The 16,116-nt window shown below is 29.3% G+C and overlaps 5 protein-coding genes across 9 annotated transcripts; 3 read left to right on the forward strand and 2 right to left on the reverse strand.

The window, feature by feature from the left end:
- Window positions 1-705: 705 nt before the first annotated feature.
- Window positions 706-2,450, forward strand: LOC122399179 (all trans-polyprenyl-diphosphate synthase PDSS2). The gene is made up of 5 exons (XM_043399655.1): window positions 706-1,193; window positions 1,269-1,397; window positions 1,476-1,677; window positions 1,748-2,170; window positions 2,248-2,450. The coding sequence occupies exons 1-5, from the start codon at window positions 856-858 to the stop codon at window positions 2,401-2,403; spliced, it is 1,248 nt and encodes a 415-aa protein (XP_043255590.1). The 5' UTR covers window positions 706-855; the 3' UTR covers window positions 2,404-2,450.
- A 535-nt stretch (window positions 2,451-2,985) lies between these two features.
- On the forward strand, window positions 2,986-4,004 carry LOC122400777 (trafficking protein particle complex subunit 3). Its single transcript, XM_043402431.1, has 2 exons — window positions 2,986-3,066; window positions 3,230-4,004. The coding sequence occupies exons 1-2, from the start codon at window positions 3,004-3,006 to the stop codon at window positions 3,725-3,727; spliced, it is 561 nt and encodes a 186-aa protein (XP_043258366.1). The 5' UTR covers window positions 2,986-3,003; the 3' UTR covers window positions 3,728-4,004.
- A 199-nt stretch (window positions 4,005-4,203) lies between these two features.
- LOC122400695 (E3 ubiquitin-protein ligase RNF180-like) lies at window positions 4,204-5,002 on the forward strand. The gene is made up of 3 exons (XM_043402278.1): window positions 4,204-4,320; window positions 4,455-4,643; window positions 4,844-5,002. Exons 2-3 carry the CDS (start codon window positions 4,458-4,460, stop codon window positions 5,000-5,002), a joined length of 345 nt encoding a protein of 114 aa, XP_043258213.1. The 5' UTR covers window positions 4,204-4,320; window positions 4,455-4,457.
- Window positions 5,003-7,131: 2,129 nt separating this feature from the next.
- Window positions 7,132-8,584, reverse strand: LOC122400516 (lysM and putative peptidoglycan-binding domain-containing protein 2). Of its 3 annotated transcripts, none has more exons than XM_043402051.1 (5): window positions 8,386-8,584; window positions 8,004-8,187; window positions 7,753-7,899; window positions 7,553-7,680; window positions 7,132-7,443 (listed from the first exon to the last, which is right to left on the reverse strand). In XM_043402051.1, the coding sequence occupies exons 2-5, from the start codon at window positions 8,178-8,180 to the stop codon at window positions 7,203-7,205; spliced, it is 693 nt and encodes a 230-aa protein (XP_043257986.1). In that variant the 5' UTR covers window positions 8,181-8,187; window positions 8,386-8,584; the 3' UTR covers window positions 7,132-7,202. The 3 variants fall into 3 exon arrangements, with proteins under 3 accessions (XP_043257986.1, XP_043257982.1, XP_043257976.1); XM_043402047.1 differs by having other exon boundaries at window positions 8,004-8,290; XM_043402041.1 differs by lacking the exon at window positions 8,386-8,584 and having other exon boundaries at window positions 8,004-8,376.
- Window positions 8,585-9,055: 471 nt separating this feature from the next.
- Window positions 9,056-14,580, reverse strand: LOC122404351 (striatin). Of its 3 annotated transcripts, none has more exons than XM_043408297.1 (12): window positions 14,516-14,580; window positions 13,707-14,293; window positions 12,882-12,985; window positions 12,590-12,775; window positions 12,308-12,491; window positions 11,985-12,143; window positions 11,741-11,870; window positions 11,533-11,648; window positions 10,969-11,147; window positions 10,544-10,881; window positions 10,125-10,436; window positions 9,056-10,036 (listed from the first exon to the last, which is right to left on the reverse strand). In XM_043408297.1, the coding sequence occupies exons 2-12, from the start codon at window positions 13,971-13,973 to the stop codon at window positions 9,867-9,869; spliced, it is 2,145 nt and encodes a 714-aa protein (XP_043264232.1). In that variant the 5' UTR covers window positions 13,974-14,293; window positions 14,516-14,580; the 3' UTR covers window positions 9,056-9,866. The 3 variants fall into 3 exon arrangements, with proteins under 3 accessions (XP_043264232.1, XP_043264228.1, XP_043264224.1); XM_043408293.1 differs by having other exon boundaries at window positions 12,302-12,491; XM_043408289.1 differs by having other exon boundaries at window positions 11,985-12,146; window positions 12,302-12,491.
- Window positions 14,581-16,116: the final 1,536 nt, after the last annotated feature.

Raw genomic sequence — 16,116 nt, forward strand, 5'->3', positions numbered from 1 at the left:
CACACGTCAATGCTATAGCAAACGTATGCACTATATAGTGTTTATGCCCTGAAAACGCTCGCCAAAATGTGAGGTCAGACGTTGTGTATGAATCAGCCCGCAAATGGCGCTAATGTCTTTATTTTGAACACCTATTGCACGGCAATCTGTGTATCTACTCTGTATTATATTATTCTTATATTACTAGAACATATTTAATAGTTTAATACAAAGTTAGTTTACAGTACAGTCGATCTCCAGTGTTGTTACCAAATTTACATTCAACTCTTAACTAATAGCACAGTATAACCGAGCCAACTTTAGCACGAATCATGCTGAGCAAGAGGCAGTAAAATTGCTAGAGTCCGATTTTGCACTAGATAGACAGAGAAATTTACATACTGCATACTCTTTTTATCAAGTGCAAAATCAGACTCTCGCGGCTTTGCTATTTCTCGTTCAGCATGGCTAATACTGGAGTCGGCTGTGGAATTGCATATGTACAGCACTGCAGCTTAAATTTTACAAGCATGCGTATATACAGTGTAGATAAGATCGCAACGTCTTCGTAGTCCTTACGTTGCCGATGCATTCATTTTTACTCAATGAAAAATGCTCTCTTTTTCTTTTAATTAACGAAAACAATTAAACCTTGCATACGAAAGATATCCGTAAATACAATATTCATTTTACCGTTACTTTATAATGTAAATTTGTAATTTTTTTTTTATCAAAGTTGGGTCGCATGATATCTTTAAAAAATAAGGTCAAAAGTGAAAGTTTTAAGACGTCAATCATGTGCGTTATACCTGTTGAATGCGTGACCAATGTTAATGTTGAGAGAAAACGAATTCCACGGGTGTGTACGGTAGAAAAATGTCTACGAACAAAATTGTCTTTACTTTCCTGAGAAACGGAAACGTGGTCAAGTCAATTTTATCCAGTGACCACAATGTATATTGTGGAGTACAAAGAAATGTACATACTTTTACGGAGAATAAGTTTCGTTTACACGAATTCAACAAAGTTGAGGCAAAACTTGCAGGAAATCAAAAACCAGATTGGAACAGGGCTGTTTCAGAAGCAGAAAAGATTGTTGGGTACCCAACATCATTTCTAAGCTTGCGATGGCTTTTAAGCGATGAAATAGCAAATGTAGCATTGCATTTAAGGAAATTAGTAGGATCTAATCATCCTTTATTGAAAACAGCCAAGTGAGTGTTTTATCCATATGCTTACAATTATTCTCATTTGTATGTATTAATTTCTTCTATTTTTATTTATCGTAGAAGCGTCATTTTCAATGGACGTAATAACATGCAAGCATGGGGTCTCATTGTATTGTTAATCTCGAAAGCTGCTGGTCATTTAAATGTAGATGATATGGAGGAAGATAAAGCTGCCGGCGTACTCCATAGGTATAATTTATATTAAAACTAGAACTTATAATGAGATATGTACAAATGAAAACAGTTACCGAATGAATTGTTATTTAGTCAGCGGGCATTGGCTGAGGTTACGGAAATGATACGCACCAGTCATCTTGTACATAAAGGACTAATAAATATAGAACCTGATGTTCATTTAGAAACTTCTGAATTAAACGACATGAATATTGGTAACAAAATTGCATTACTCAGCGGAGATTACTTATTAGCTAATTCTTGTGCAGAATTAGCAAACCTTCGTAATCAAGATGTATGTATACGCAATATGTGCGTATCGTTAGCGGCTAAGCAATTTTATATTCTACAGTAATCTTATTTAGATTGTAGAATTAATGTCGAGCGCTGTTCGAGATTTGGCAGAAGCAGAATTTGTAGGGCGTAGAGATAGCCAAAATAATCCTTTACCTTCCGTACCACCTGAAAATCGTACAGATTATGCAGTGAAAGAGTGGACTCTTAGAAATGTACTGAGCGCTGGTGCATTACTTGGAAAGTCCTGCAAAGGTACATTGAAATTAGCTGGACATAGCAACGAAATACAGGAACAAGGTTACAACTTTGGGAAACATTTAGCATTAGCTTGGCAAGCCTGTTTAGACTTGGGTCCATTTATAGTAAAAGATCAAACTGTAACATTCAATCTGTGTTCTGCGCCAATTATGTTTCACATTGAACATGACCTATCAATTATGACAGAAATCGATAAAGGTTTGCAATCTGTAAACAATGTAGATTATGCCAAGGTAAATATATTAAATATTAATATTTATATAATACATTTGTACTGTAAAGTCTTCATTTCTAACTATTTAATATTCAGATTCACAAGATTGTTATGAAGGGACCTGGTGTTGAATTAGCAAAACAACTACAAAAAGGGCATTCACAAAGAGCAATGGAAGTTCTAAGTGTATTTGAAAAAAGTGATGCAAGGACAGCACTGTATAACATTATAGCAGCTATGGGAGATTTCTAAATAATGACTTTGACAACAAAACCAATGTGTATATTTTATATAACTGCCCAAAGATCAGTTTAAGGACTCCGTCCTATGTTAAGTTTACAGTTTTAACACAAATTGCATATAAATATGTAAATTTTATATATAAACTATACTATGAACAAAATATTAAGTAAAAAATTTATACATTATTTTATACAATCAAAGTAAACGAATTAGCTGTCTTTTACAAAGATGCTAATTGTCTACAAACAAATATTGTGAAAATGATGAACTTGATACATTTTATAATAAACAATATTTACATAAATTTGTATTGTTATAATAATTATTTATGTTCGACATTTGCAAATTCTGAATTTGAAATTTTTTTACCATTTGTATTACTTCCATTTTAAACAATCATTACATATCTAAAAATAGTTTTTAATACATTAATATAATACGAATCGTTAAAACATATTTATTAAAGTAAATACGAAAATATTTATTTGTAATTAAATCCGATAATTATAGGCAAAGTAATCGATTAGAAAATCTGTAGGTCGATTAAAGTAATACAAATATGTATTAGGCTAGTAAACTAGTTTGTACTGTTGTCAACACGAACAGTAGATGAACCATATACCGTATGTAAACATGTCACGAACGGGCACGAAACTCGATTGGAAAAAAGTTGTAAGTACATCATTAATACACATTACCAAAGTATGCAAAATAGTTCAATCATACGTTACTATGTTCTATTACATAATTAAATAAAGTAACAATGAAAAAATTTAAATCGAATTGTAAGTAAGGTTATGTATAAAAATTAGTGTCAGTATATTTTTATTTTCAGAACTCTGAATTGTTTACGTTGACATATGGTGCACTGGTGGCCCAACTATTAAAGGATTATGAAAATGTAGAGGATGTGAATAAGCAATTAGAAAGAATGGGTTACAACATGGGAATTCGCCTAATAGAAGATTTTCTAGCACGCACTGGATCTGGTCGTTGTTATGACTTTAGAGATACGGCAGAAAAAATACAAACTGGCTTCAAGATATTTTTAGGTATAACACCAGTGATCGCAAATTGGAGCGCTGCCGGTGATGAATTTTCTCTATGCTTTGAATCAAATCCATTAACAGAATTTGTAGAATTACCAGACCATTGTTTAAACCTAAAGTATTGTAATATATTAATTGGAATATTAAGAGGTGCCTGTGAAATGGTACAAATGGAGATTGCTTGTTGGTTTGTACAAGATCAACTTAAAAATGATAATGTGAATGAATTACGTGTTAAGTTTATTAAAAGATTGGAAGATGCCATTCCAGCAGGAGAAGACTAAGTAATTTTATATTATTAAAAGAACAAATAATTGTGGCCAATTGATGACTCTAGCTTTTATAGACATATTTTATTATTTATGCTATATTATAAATGGAGCCCTTTTTTTTTTTATATCAGTTCATCAATAAGCTCAATATCTTTGTAACTAGCCAATTCCAATGATGTATACAATATGTAAAATACAGAAAAGCGAGTTACATTAAAAAATGCTCGTAATGCTTTGTCAAAATAATCTTCCCTTAATTGTTTAGTATGCAATAATCAAACAAAAATTAATGTAATGTAATAATGTATACCTAAAATATACAAAGTTGTCGTTTATTAAATGAATTACACATTTCCTTTTACATCTGTGTAATAAATAAGCATATAAAATAAATTTGCTGATATATTTTTTCACGTGAATTGATCAAAATATTTCAATTTATTCTAAATGAAATGTGTGGCAAATGTTCATAGAATTATTAAATATGGCCGACATAAGAAGAAATGTATTGTACGTTAAATTTCATTAGATGATATCTTTATATTTTGACTAATTTTTAATGCGTTCTCATACTTATGTAGAGTGTATTTATTTTGTTATATTTAGTAAGTTTAAATTCTGTTTATTTTCTCATGTTTACAACGTTTGACACTTTATTTAGGTTATCATTCGTTACTAAACGAACGAAAGAAACGTTTCATTAAGATATTTTGTACAATCATTTTATGAAACATCCTAGGTAATGGAAGTGAAGTGTAAACATTGTAGAAAAGATCTTTCTAATAAGGAATCAATGCAATTATTAACTTCTCATAACGAAATAAAAATGAATGTGATGGATGTAGGATGTGCAACAAACGATTCAGAATCTTCTTCGTACCTGTCGACAGAAAATATGCCTGAATGGATTAAATGCATAATAAACAAAGTAAAGTTTCTATGAATATTTATAGTATTGTATGATTACGAATTGAATTTTTTTATATCCAATTAAAAAGGTTCTGCATAATTATTATATGCATAATATACAATACTATGTAAAATATAAATATGGTTTCGGTGAAAATAATATACATAAAAATTCTTGCGAAACGTGTATCTATGAGATATAACATATATTTGTTACAGGAATCTTGGACAAAGGGTAGACTATATTGTCCAAATTGTAATAATCGCATAGGTTCGTTTAATTTTGTACATGAGATGAAATGTGATTGTGGTGAATGTATAACACCAGCTATTAGGATAACTAATAGTAAAGTAGACATTTTATTTGCAAATGAATAAAGTACTTTTATTACATACTAACTATACAAGTATTTTTTTTACTAAATGATGCAATTAAGTAACATAAGGCATTCTAACTATTGTCTTAAACAAAAATTTCTTCAATAGAACATAATTAATTTTCTTGCAAATAAATTTATTGTATATATACAGCATTAAGTTTGTATTTACATTATTCTGAATATTACATATTTAAGCATTTATTTATAGTTATTGCGCAGCAGTACTTTTAAATAAGTAAATTATATACATAATGGTTTTAAATAAATATAATTATGATCGCAGTGAGCAAGCATAGTGAATCATAGCAATTATATCTAACATAGCAATATTAGCAATTTTTATCTAATTTATTTAAAATTTAAATATTTTTTATTGTTTGTTTTAATATATATTACTTTATTAACAGATAATATATATTTTACATGTATACATAGCTTAAATATTTGTTGACGTTATATATATATGTATATATATATATAATGCAAATGAATATAAAAATTGACTGTACATTTTATATGTAGAATAATTGCTGTTTTATATTACAGCAAAATTCGTAATCTATATAATGTACACATAAAGTTTCCTACTTAATGTATTTACAATTAATTGTTAATGCACAGCATTAAAAATAATTTTAATCAATTGTTATGAATTCATAACAAAGTGAAAAAATAAGTTAGACCGTATTGCATGTGTCTAATATATACATTAGAATTTATTTGTTTTTTATTTATTTTATAATGTTTAAAAATAAATTCATTGTTCATTAACTGAACTTATTCTTTCAATTGTTTATTGTAGCAAGCTATAACTACTGTTGCACAGTGCATAAGTACATTATGCCTAATATAATATAAGGAATATAACAATAATAAAACAGATAACGCATAATACCTGTAAGTAACATTAATGATATAACAATGAAAACATATTAAGTACAGACAACATTAACAGGTACTATCTTTTGTTACATAAAATCTTTATTAATTAACCATATTAACAGTAATATCGTATCAACCCCCCAAAAAAATTACAAGTAATTTTAATTATTGATAATTATATAAATTCATTATTTATATATTTCGGAAACTTAAATTACAATCTTTACGAAACGAATTTATATGATTGTTTAAAAATATTTTGGTAGCCCCAGAAAGAAAAAATGGTTGTTTAAATTTACAAAAGATATTTTCATAAATATTTTACTATTACGATTTGTTAAATTTTGTTGACAACGCTTCTTGATAATAAATTATAAAATTGTCATTGCCAATTGAGTTCTAATATTAATGAATATATTTTTAAACAATTGTAATAGTATGTAAGATTCAAATTTGATCACATACGGATTATTATTTTTCATCAAAAACGTGTATAAATATTTTGAATGCTTTAAAGAATTAAACGGACGAATTTTAATGTGTCTTTTTTCTATTACTAAGGAACAAATGGTTTGTCATCCAAGCTGTATGAATTTGTCTAAATTAGCATTTCATTTTTTAGGAACAAAACAAATAATATTGAAAGCATTCTACTAGGAAGACGAGAGAATATAGAATTTTACTATAGAGTATTAATATTAAATTATAATTAATGAAATGAATTATAATGTCCATGAATAATTTTACATGCAGATATTTAATATAGTTGTAGTTATACAATATATTTTAATGAATCAAAATCTATCTTTATTATAAAATTTTCAGACATAGTGGTATGTGCTGTTGTCCACAAAAGTAGCATTTAAACAAATTTAATTTTCACAAATCATGCAAAACCATCTCATAATTAACAAAAAAGGTTTAAAGGACAATAATAGAATTATTGCACAATCGATCTGGATTAAAGGCACATATGGTCCATAAAGAAATATTACTGGAAATATTTCAAAAATATGCTTGGACAATATGAGAGCTAGTTGATCCATTGTTGTTAGTTCTGAGACTACAAGAATATAATTGGTTGGTATTATTTTTTACAATGATTTTCAATAAAAAAATAATTAAAATACCACAAGAAATCTTATAAAAAAGAATGTGTATAACTTACATTAATACCGGATCAATCAATTTTAGATATGAAATAATCTTCTATTATTTCAAATATATTATTCGGTATCCAATATATTTTTTTTTCTTCAAGCTCTTTAATGACACTGTAAATTTTGAACATATTACAGTCCAATAATATTTAGTTGCTACAACTGGAATATTTCATCTTGTTGTTGTTGAAGTTTTTGTAACGATGTCTTCACTTTTCTACCCTGAGTCATAACTACAGCAGTTGGAAAGTTATGCATATCACTAGAAGATGACGGTCTTAATGGTTCGGAGGTGGATGAAAATGTATGTGTATTTGACGTCATAGGAAACGAATTACGTAATTTAGTAGACACTCTACGTTGTTGTACATAGATATCATTACCATCTGTGCAAAATCTAAAATATAATTCATAAAGAACAATTGGTTACTGAACGTATAATAGATTTTATAAGGTCATACGATCATTTACATTTAATATATATTAATTACTGGTAAATAACTTACTCACTATTCCCCTGAGTACGTTTCACTTCCCTTTTTGCACTAGCTATAGAAGAATCCATTTTAGCTAAAAAGTCATTAACTGAACTATCATCATCTATAGATGATGTGACTGAAGATGGACTAGAAACCTAAAAATATATTTTAAATTTATATATTACGAATTAACGATTTAACATCGATTTAGTTGAAAAAATATTTACAGTTTGAATTGCATTATGTTCAGTTTCATTTGTATTGTCGATAGGTAACGACAAAGGACTTTCTGGGTTAGCAGGAATAAGTAAATATTCCCTTAAGAATAAACTATCAGAAGCCCATAATCTATTGACCCTCCTTATTTGTTCAGTCTATAAAAATTAAAAATAAAAGAAACTTATAAGAGTTTATTGTATCTGTTACTATTGTTTTTAATCTATTAAAGAACATGTAAAACGGAATAATAAATTCGTACTGTAACTCCGTATTTTAGTGCAATTCCTTGAAGTGTATCAATTGCTGATACTGTATGTCTTATTAAATTTTCAGGTCGTGTAATATGTTTGGCTGTACTGCCGTACTTTTTCAATGTTTTACCAGTATCTCTTATACACATTCGTTCTTCCATTTCCCTCGCGCCATTTCGTTCCATTCTTAATCTGCGAAATAGTATCGGCGCTTACGGAGCGTAGTAAACATATCACTCTTTGATATTTACGGGACAGAAATTTAGATAGAACTCAAGGAATATAGTCACATAACCTATTCAAACGTATAAGAGAATTCAGCGCGTATCTCATTGATATCTTGTTGATAAAAATTATTACTGATACTCTATACAAAGTAATGTTACGTACATTATCAAAATGTAAAGAAATACTACTATCAATCATCGGACGTGAACTGTAATCTGATTAACAGATTTTAATAACTTTCTAAATGTAATTGTATTTAAAATAATTGAAAAACATGTATTTTTCTTTAATGTATATTTTTTCTAATAATCATATTTAACAATTTTATAAGCTTGATCACGACAAATAACTTTTGTCACGGTTACACTACAAATATCTGCTTCAGCTGATCAACGTGATAATAATTTATAGATGTTCTTTAACCTGAAGTTGAACGATAGTATTTGCCTCGTTCTGATTGGATAATCAAAGGGCGTTACACAAACAAATAGTGTAGATGTTCGAACAAAAACATTTATGTTTAATAGAAATTATAAAACGGATATAAACGAAATAACGAAATGTAAAATTTTTAATATTGTTTACATCTTTTTCTAATTATATTGCACATTCTTTTATATACTCAAGTTTACAATATAAATAACGGATTGCTTTTTTCATTACTTAATCTCATTACATAACACATGTAACTTAAGAAATGTAACAATTATTATTTGTAGAATATATGAAATTGCATGTTTATTTCCTAGCTTTATTAATTCGTAAATATTGCAAATTTCAAGTTTTTTTTTTATCCATTTCTCTTCAAAATTGTAGTTTCGGCTGTTCATATTTATTTAAGGAAAAAAGTAATAGAAATGGAATAAAATTTTAATAAAAACATGTTAATTATAGTACGTTACACAGTTCATCTATTTTTAAATACAATATATTACAGAGAAACACACAGTTATAATTTACTGTTATTAATATTATGTCTCTTACAGTATAATTAACTTATGGTTATAATTATTATTATTGTTGCTTCTGATCCTGTTGTTACTATATGCTAACCTTGATAAATATATAAGGTAGCATAAAAATTATATAATGGGAGACTAATTGATGTATTTTATTAGGACAAATTTATCCTTGCATAGTACGTATTAATCTCCAGTAGCTGTGCAACAGTAACTGTAATATTGGTAATAAATAGTTAACATAGGGATAAATATTATGCTACTGCGGCAGTGTGCTTCCTGGATTCTGGGTAAGGGGTATTTCTTTGTCTAATTATTAGAACTATATCAACTATTATTCTACAAGACACACCCCTTCCGCTATCCCAATTAATGTAGCTACTTAATAAAGATCTCATTGATAAGCAGCATTGGTATTCGAAATTATTGTTTTGATCAATTGTCGCGGACAAGGGTTATGTGCAAATTTCAGTTTCATAACATGAATATATACATACACACGTGTGCGCGCGTGTACGCCGGATTTAATTTTTTCAAAAATGGTACTTTAAAGGTAGAGCAATATAAGTTACAACAAAATTGGAAGTGTAACACGTACAGGTAAAACTATCTAGAAAGAATGAGTACAAAATCTGTTCCGTCTGATGCATGTCGATAGTAGAAATGTGTACCTTAATTTACATCTCACACATATACTTTGGCAAGAGCATCAGCTCCTGCACTTGCTATAAAAGGTCGCGATGGATGAAATGCTACATCTAAAATACTTTCGTCGAACTTTTTACGATGTGCCGTTATCTCCTGAACACAAGTTTTATTATCCATATTCCATAATCTTATACTGCAATCGTGACCTGAAAGTTAAACGTTATTAATTTAAGGATTTGTGATGCATTAATATTCGTTCGTCTTTGTTTTCTTGTATATTTCACCGTCACTTACTTCCTGAAAGTAGATATAAACCATGGGGATCTACAGCAAGACTAGTAACTGCATCCAAATGAGCAACCATGGCATGAGCAAGAGTGGCTGATCGATGATCATAAAATCGAATGTGTCGATCTTCGTGTGCCGCAACAACTAATGGTAATGTTGGATGTGCCACAACACGGTTTACTCCCTTTGTTTCATTGGCTTCAAGACGTGCTACACTCTCGCCAGTTTCTGTATCAAACACCACGCAAGCTCCTTCATAAGCTACAACTAACTTATGCGGGTCATCTCTTATAAAGTCTACTGAAGTTGGTATGCCATCTGCAAAGAAATTAAAAGAAAACGATATGTATACGTAATTTTGTAAAATATGATTTTTTATTTTTCCCAAAGAAATAATTTTTTTTATGGTAATAGAAATATCACACCTTGCTCAGAAATGTATGTATGGAGTAGTGGAGATTTGCTTTGTGGACTCCATAATTTGACAGTTCCATCAGCGCTAATCGATAATAATTGTGCTCGAGGTTGATACATGCTTAACCCCCAAACTGCATTCGTGTGTCCTTTTAATGTTTGGCTAAGGACACTTGGTTCATAGGAGTCATAAGGATCTATATTAGCTGATGGAAGTGTCCAACAATGAATCATACCATCTAAACCACCGCTATAGCATTGATTTCCTGTGCTACACATAGCTAAACATAGGACAGGACTAGTATGTGATCTAAATGTATATAATGGTTCTACATCTAATGAAGATGATCTGAAATAAAAAAATACAATTATATAGATTCTTGTTAGCGTTAATGGAAAGACAAGTTAACGGTTCGTTTAAGTTTAAACGACCTACTTCTTTGCTGGTAGAGTTTTATGAAGATTCCACAATTTCAGTGTGTGATCATCACTTGCAGTTATAAGGACTGCTTCTGTGGGATGGAAGACGAGAGCTCGAACGGCGTCAAAATGAGATCGTAACGTATATTTTACATTCCATGTTTTTCTGAAGGTTTCCTTTGTGGTGGCAACCATCTACATCAATATGTATTTATTCTTATTGTTTATATTAAAAAAGATAAAAAGAAGCCCCGATGCGTTGCACAAAGTTAGATTTTAATCCGTAAATTGCGGAAGACTGCGACGGAAAGTGTGCATTGAGAGCAGTGAACTTTTAACAGCAGTCAGTATTGCATACAGACAACTGTTTTGTACACCGAGCAACAGCATTTCGTCAAATACCCATAAACGTTTACAATACACAGGGTACTAATTGATTGACGAAGTATAAGCGCTAATAGTTCACAATAATCGATTCTTCGGAGCAGCGGGTTAAAATCACTTGTCACACACGTACATTTATACATCTCAACAATGACAATAACCAATATAATATAATACAATAATTAAAATAACTCACATCATACGAGGTTTCTGCTTCATTGTTAACACACAATAATTCTAATTCGCCCAATTCCAATGTGGAATCACCTTCTTTATTGGGACACCTTGGATCTGGTCGTAAATGTAATGCATCTGTAAATTGAACATTATTCTTTTTTTAATACTATTCAAATGTGTACATAATAAGTCTTTTTACTAAAATAATAGAAACAATCAATACTAACTACAATCAGTTGAATATATATCCAAATGAACAGAACCTGCCGGTGATTCCTCAATTTCTGTGAGAAGATTTAATTCATTTAATACTTCTTCTGCTTCTGCATCAACATCCTCTGTTAAAAGCATTGATGTCTAAAAATACAATTTAAAAAAGTATATCAAAAGATGTAGCTATTATTCTACTGAAAAAATATGGAATAGTATATAATACTATATAATAGAATACAAAGATTTATTATCCATTACTTTATTTGGTTTAGGATCCATGTTTTCATCAAAGGTATCATCTTCTACATCTCCTTCTTCTTCTTCCAAATCCATACCTGTATGAGTAAGAAACTCAAAATTCGCCATAACAGCTGCTTCTGTATCTAGTATCATTGCTTCTGCTATAGAAGGCGGTTGCTGCTAGCATGAACATATGAAACTATATTAATAACTGATTACACTATTATGAAATTTTATTTATATTCAATATTGAACCAAGTTAATCTGCCTATTGAACTTTTCAAGCAGAATCTGTTAAACATATAAAATAATTAAACACGAACAAATTTATTTACCTCTACCTTTTTTTTTGGAACTTTGAAGGGAAAGAATTCCTTTGGTTTTTTATTTGATGGTTCATTACCATTTAATGCAGGAGTATTCATATCTTCTGAATCTGTATTGTTATTTAAACCAAGTAAAGATCTTACTCTGTTTGATCGTACATCTATTATTGTATCGGTATAACCAATTTCTTGTAAATATCTAAAAGAAGAATTATAGATAAGCTGTGAGAATAACAATACACATTAAACATAGTATAAGATAGAAATAAATATTTGTGAATATCAAACATTACTTACTGTCTCAAAATTTGACGACCTTGTCTCCAACTGATGTTACTAACTGAAGTAAAAGGAGCTTCTCCGTCGCCACCTCCCCCGACTTCAGAGTTAGCACAAGTACTACTACCTTCATCATAAACAGGAGGCTGGACATCTCCTTGAATTACCAAATCGGTGCCATACTTCAGTTTGTGGTACCTTGCCCTGTAAAAATGACAATTATCGTGAGTGCATTAATACTTAATATATACATATTACTAGAGGTAAGAGTAACATTTCATTTATGACTGTACCTGAAAAAAGATCTTACCGTTCTTGTTTGAGTGCATATTCTAACATTTTTATTCTTCTTACTAAATCATTTTTTAATTTTTCTTGACCTTTTCTTTCACCTTGTAAAAAAGCTATCCTAGCCTGTAGATAAGTATTATTAAATATTATATTTCATTGATTTGTATTAAAAAAAAAAATAAGTATATTTTTTACATATGTAAATTTCATATTTGTATTAAGAATAAATATTATAGTTCAGAGTATAAGGTAAAAAAAACTCCTATATAAAGAAATAGGTGTGGTACAATTTATGTCTGATTTTTTAACTCATTTCGCAAGATAATTTTTATGGGAATATGAGGTATACATATCAACAATTAATATCATCCACAACTGTATTAATTTGTTCATATGCAATAAAACAAAGCTTCGTTCAGCAATAATTTATAGTTGCATACAATGTCTGAATAATTACATTAACTTTAATTAATATGTAAGTTAACTGTGAGGTGCATAAAATTTGTAACTGTATTGTGTATAAATATCATCAGTAAATCGATTGAAACATAATTTTGGATGCAATGATGTGACATTTACCTCAAAAAATTTAAACAGACACAATATCATAATAAAGAAAAGAGATGTTCCTGTAAAATACATTTCAATTTAACTTACAGTACTTATTTAATTAAAATTTAAACAGGCACATAATCTGTATTACAATATTTTATATACATTCAAATTAGTTGTGTTTTTATAATGTCCTGTCACATGACAGTTGAAGTGACAATAAGAAAGAAGTACATTAAGGAGAAACACGTAGATAAATTTCAAAAATGTATGAAAGATACTGAAGTTATACCTGAAATTCTGCTCTGTCAAGTTCCCATTGCGATCGTTCAAGTTCAAAGCGAGTCCATTCATGTTGAATAAAGTGTAAAATGCCAGGCATAGAGTATTGTGGACTTTGATCCTTGGCATCGTCATTGCTACCATTGTCATTGCCCTGATGTTTATTGTTTGTCAGTGAAACATTTGCACCACTAGATAATTGTCCATTGTGATTTTGAGATGTAGAACTGGAGTTATCCTCCATCGTGGAACCACAAAACTGGCTCGGTACCTTCATTTCATGACACGGCAGCCATTACAACAACTTTTCTTTCCTCTGGAGCCCAAAGAGTGCTCTCCCGTCGGATAATGTATTTCGATCGAGTTTGCGAAAAGAAGTAATTAATACGCATGCGGGTGTATTAGATATCTATGGAACCGATATATTTTCTACCAAATCTTATCGTTCGTTACTTGTTTACAAGAATCTTATAGACTGTTTAACTCTTTTAGAATATCAAATATTTTCTTCTTCGCATATTTCCAGAATCGTACTCGCTTCCACCATTCTCGCAGAGTGTATTTAGATGTATTCTAGCGAAGCATTATATCGTCTTTCTATGAGTACAAGTTGTACATCGAAATTATTACAAAGTAAATACATATCAATAGTTCATAGCACATTGCAATTAAATTAACGAGAAAAATTCCAGCATTTTTCCTTATCTTCTTAAATACTGCGATGCTAAATTTATCGGATCATATTGATTGGTATAATTGACAATTTCAATCAACTAACTAGATACATTTAAGAAATAATTTTTGTAAAAAGTTTCTTACCTAAAATTAAAGTACTATCACGTTTTTGTTTATTCTAGTACTGTTTGCTGATACGATGATTTTTGTAAGGCTGATTCACAAAATCGAAAAATCGGTAGTTATGAACGTATGACAATAAATATCAGTATGTATTAAAGGATACAGAAACGGGTGTTAATTTAATAATGTTTAGAAATAATGTATTTTAAATGTTAAAATTTAATTCTAAATTCTACGAGCAATTTCATTCTTGATTTATATGAACGATATAGTATTACTTTTACTAAAAGAATGGAATCATTTTACTAATAGGTTACTATAAGTTTACATGATTTTGTGATATTTTATCAATGCTTCTTGGTTTATTAATAATACAAAAATTCAGAGTGAAATAACGTATCGGAAGTGTCGCCCTCTACAAGAACTTATCTTTCTTGACAGAATACACTCGTATTGAAAAACATTGTCGTCGTAATTACTGTCACTAAAAAAACACAATTAATACACTACTATTATTTCAAAGAAGTATTACATACATATTGAGAATACGTCACAATGCCTCCTCCAGTTATTGTATTTTATTGCTCTAGATGTGGGGAAAATATAACTTATCCAAACGAGGAATCGAACTCCGATTCCCGCAGCTCAGAGCGGCGTCACGATCGTGATAAATAAAACTAACCCTTATAACACGATGATAACTCATCTATATCGTTAAGTATGTTTTTAGTAATACATAATAATTGATTTTAGAAAGTTACATAAACATACTACATAAATATATTCGTAAACATATAATTATAATACATATTATATTATAAAACTAATCGTTATTGCGTCACATTGTTTATAATACCCTCATTTTATACCTTTTACTAAAATTTATTTTTATAGATAGATACATTTAAATAGATACATTTGTTTAATTACAGAAAACATGGATTTGTAAGTACATATCCGTGTACATATACATATGTACACATACACCAAACTTTTTATGGACATATGTATATACAGGGTGGGTGGAAAATTATAGTACAACAGTACAATTTTCATTTTAGTTCATTACTTTATATGTACTGTTGGAAATGCCCTCCTCATTGCTGCATACATAATTGTAATTGACGAATTAAAGACAAGCATAATATCTACTTGCAGCTGAAGCATTACCTCCATAAGCTCCCAAAGCATATAATACATTATAACATAATAGTAAAATCTATTCACAATGATGTATCAACTATATTTAATCATTATTTTTGAATGTAAACTATAGATAGCATATTTAATCTATTGAATGATAAGAAATTAGACATAGTATGAAAAAATATTTAACATTGTGCAGCTATTAAAACACAGAACTGATAAACTTTACAACTTAACATGGTACTCCCATATCATTCTATGTCTTTGTACTTTTAATTACTGAAATAATATGATATAATCCCTTTAACGAGTTAATTTTAAAATCCAACTGTAAAAAATTTTTAAAGACTATTCCAATTTCAATAGTAACTGATACTTCCTAAATTGGGACTACATTCAATTATGAACAATTTTAGGAAAATATTAATTATCATGAATATTACAGACTGTTACTCTGATAATATATTTCAATAACA

Source organism: Colletes gigas, unplaced genomic scaffold (genome assembly GCF_013123115.1).
Source record: "Colletes gigas isolate AHSC1104 unplaced genomic scaffold, ASM1312311v1 Colletes_gigas_Sc00002, whole genome shotgun sequence".
Lineage (NCBI taxonomy): Eukaryota > Metazoa > Arthropoda > Insecta > Hymenoptera > Colletidae > Colletes > Colletes gigas.

Excerpts from the sequence above, each read along its gene's own strand:
- LOC122400695 (XM_043402278.1), top strand. The coding sequence starts at position 4,458 with ATGGAAGTGAAGTGTAAACATTGTAGAAAAGATCTTTCTAATAAGGAA. Across the intron at positions 4,644-4,843 it reads TTAAATGCATAATAAACAAA|GAATCTTGGACAAAGGGTAG; the intron begins GTAAAGTTTCTA and ends TATTTGTTACAG.
- LOC122400516 (XM_043402051.1), bottom strand. The coding sequence starts at position 8,180 with ATGGAACGAAATGGCGCGAGGGAAATGGAAGAACGAATGTGTATAAGA. Across the intron at positions 7,900-8,003 it reads CACTAAAATACGGAGTTACA|ACTGAACAAATAAGGAGGGT; the intron begins GTACGAATTTAT and ends TAATTTTTATAG. Across the intron at positions 7,444-7,552 it reads CGTACTCAGGGGAATAGTGA|ATTTTGCACAGATGGTAATG; the intron begins GTAAGTTATTTA and ends ATTATATTTTAG.
- LOC122399179 (XM_043399655.1), top strand. The coding sequence starts at position 856 with ATGTCTACGAACAAAATTGTCTTTACTTTCCTGAGAAACGGAAACGTG. Across the intron at positions 1,194-1,268 it reads CCTTTATTGAAAACAGCCAA|AAGCGTCATTTTCAATGGAC; the intron begins GTGAGTGTTTTA and ends TATTTATCGTAG. Across the intron at positions 1,678-1,747 it reads CAAACCTTCGTAATCAAGAT|ATTGTAGAATTAATGTCGAG; the intron begins GTATGTATACGC and ends AATCTTATTTAG.
- LOC122404351 (XM_043408289.1), bottom strand. The coding sequence starts at position 13,973 with ATGAAGGTACCGAGCCAGTTTTGTGGTTCCACGATGGAGGATAACTCC. Across the intron at positions 12,147-12,301 it reads TTCCAAAAAAAAAGGTAGAG|CAGCAACCGCCTTCTATAGC; the intron begins GTAAATAAATTT and ends TGTTCATGCTAG. Across the intron at positions 10,037-10,124 it reads TTTATATCTACTTTCAGGAA|GTCACGATTGCAGTATAAGA; the intron begins GTAAGTGACGGT and ends TTTAACTTTCAG.
- LOC122400777 (XM_043402431.1), top strand. The coding sequence starts at position 3,004 with ATGAACCATATACCGTATGTAAACATGTCACGAACGGGCACGAAACTC. Across the intron at positions 3,067-3,229 it reads AACTCGATTGGAAAAAAGTT|AACTCTGAATTGTTTACGTT; the intron begins GTAAGTACATCA and ends TTTTATTTTCAG.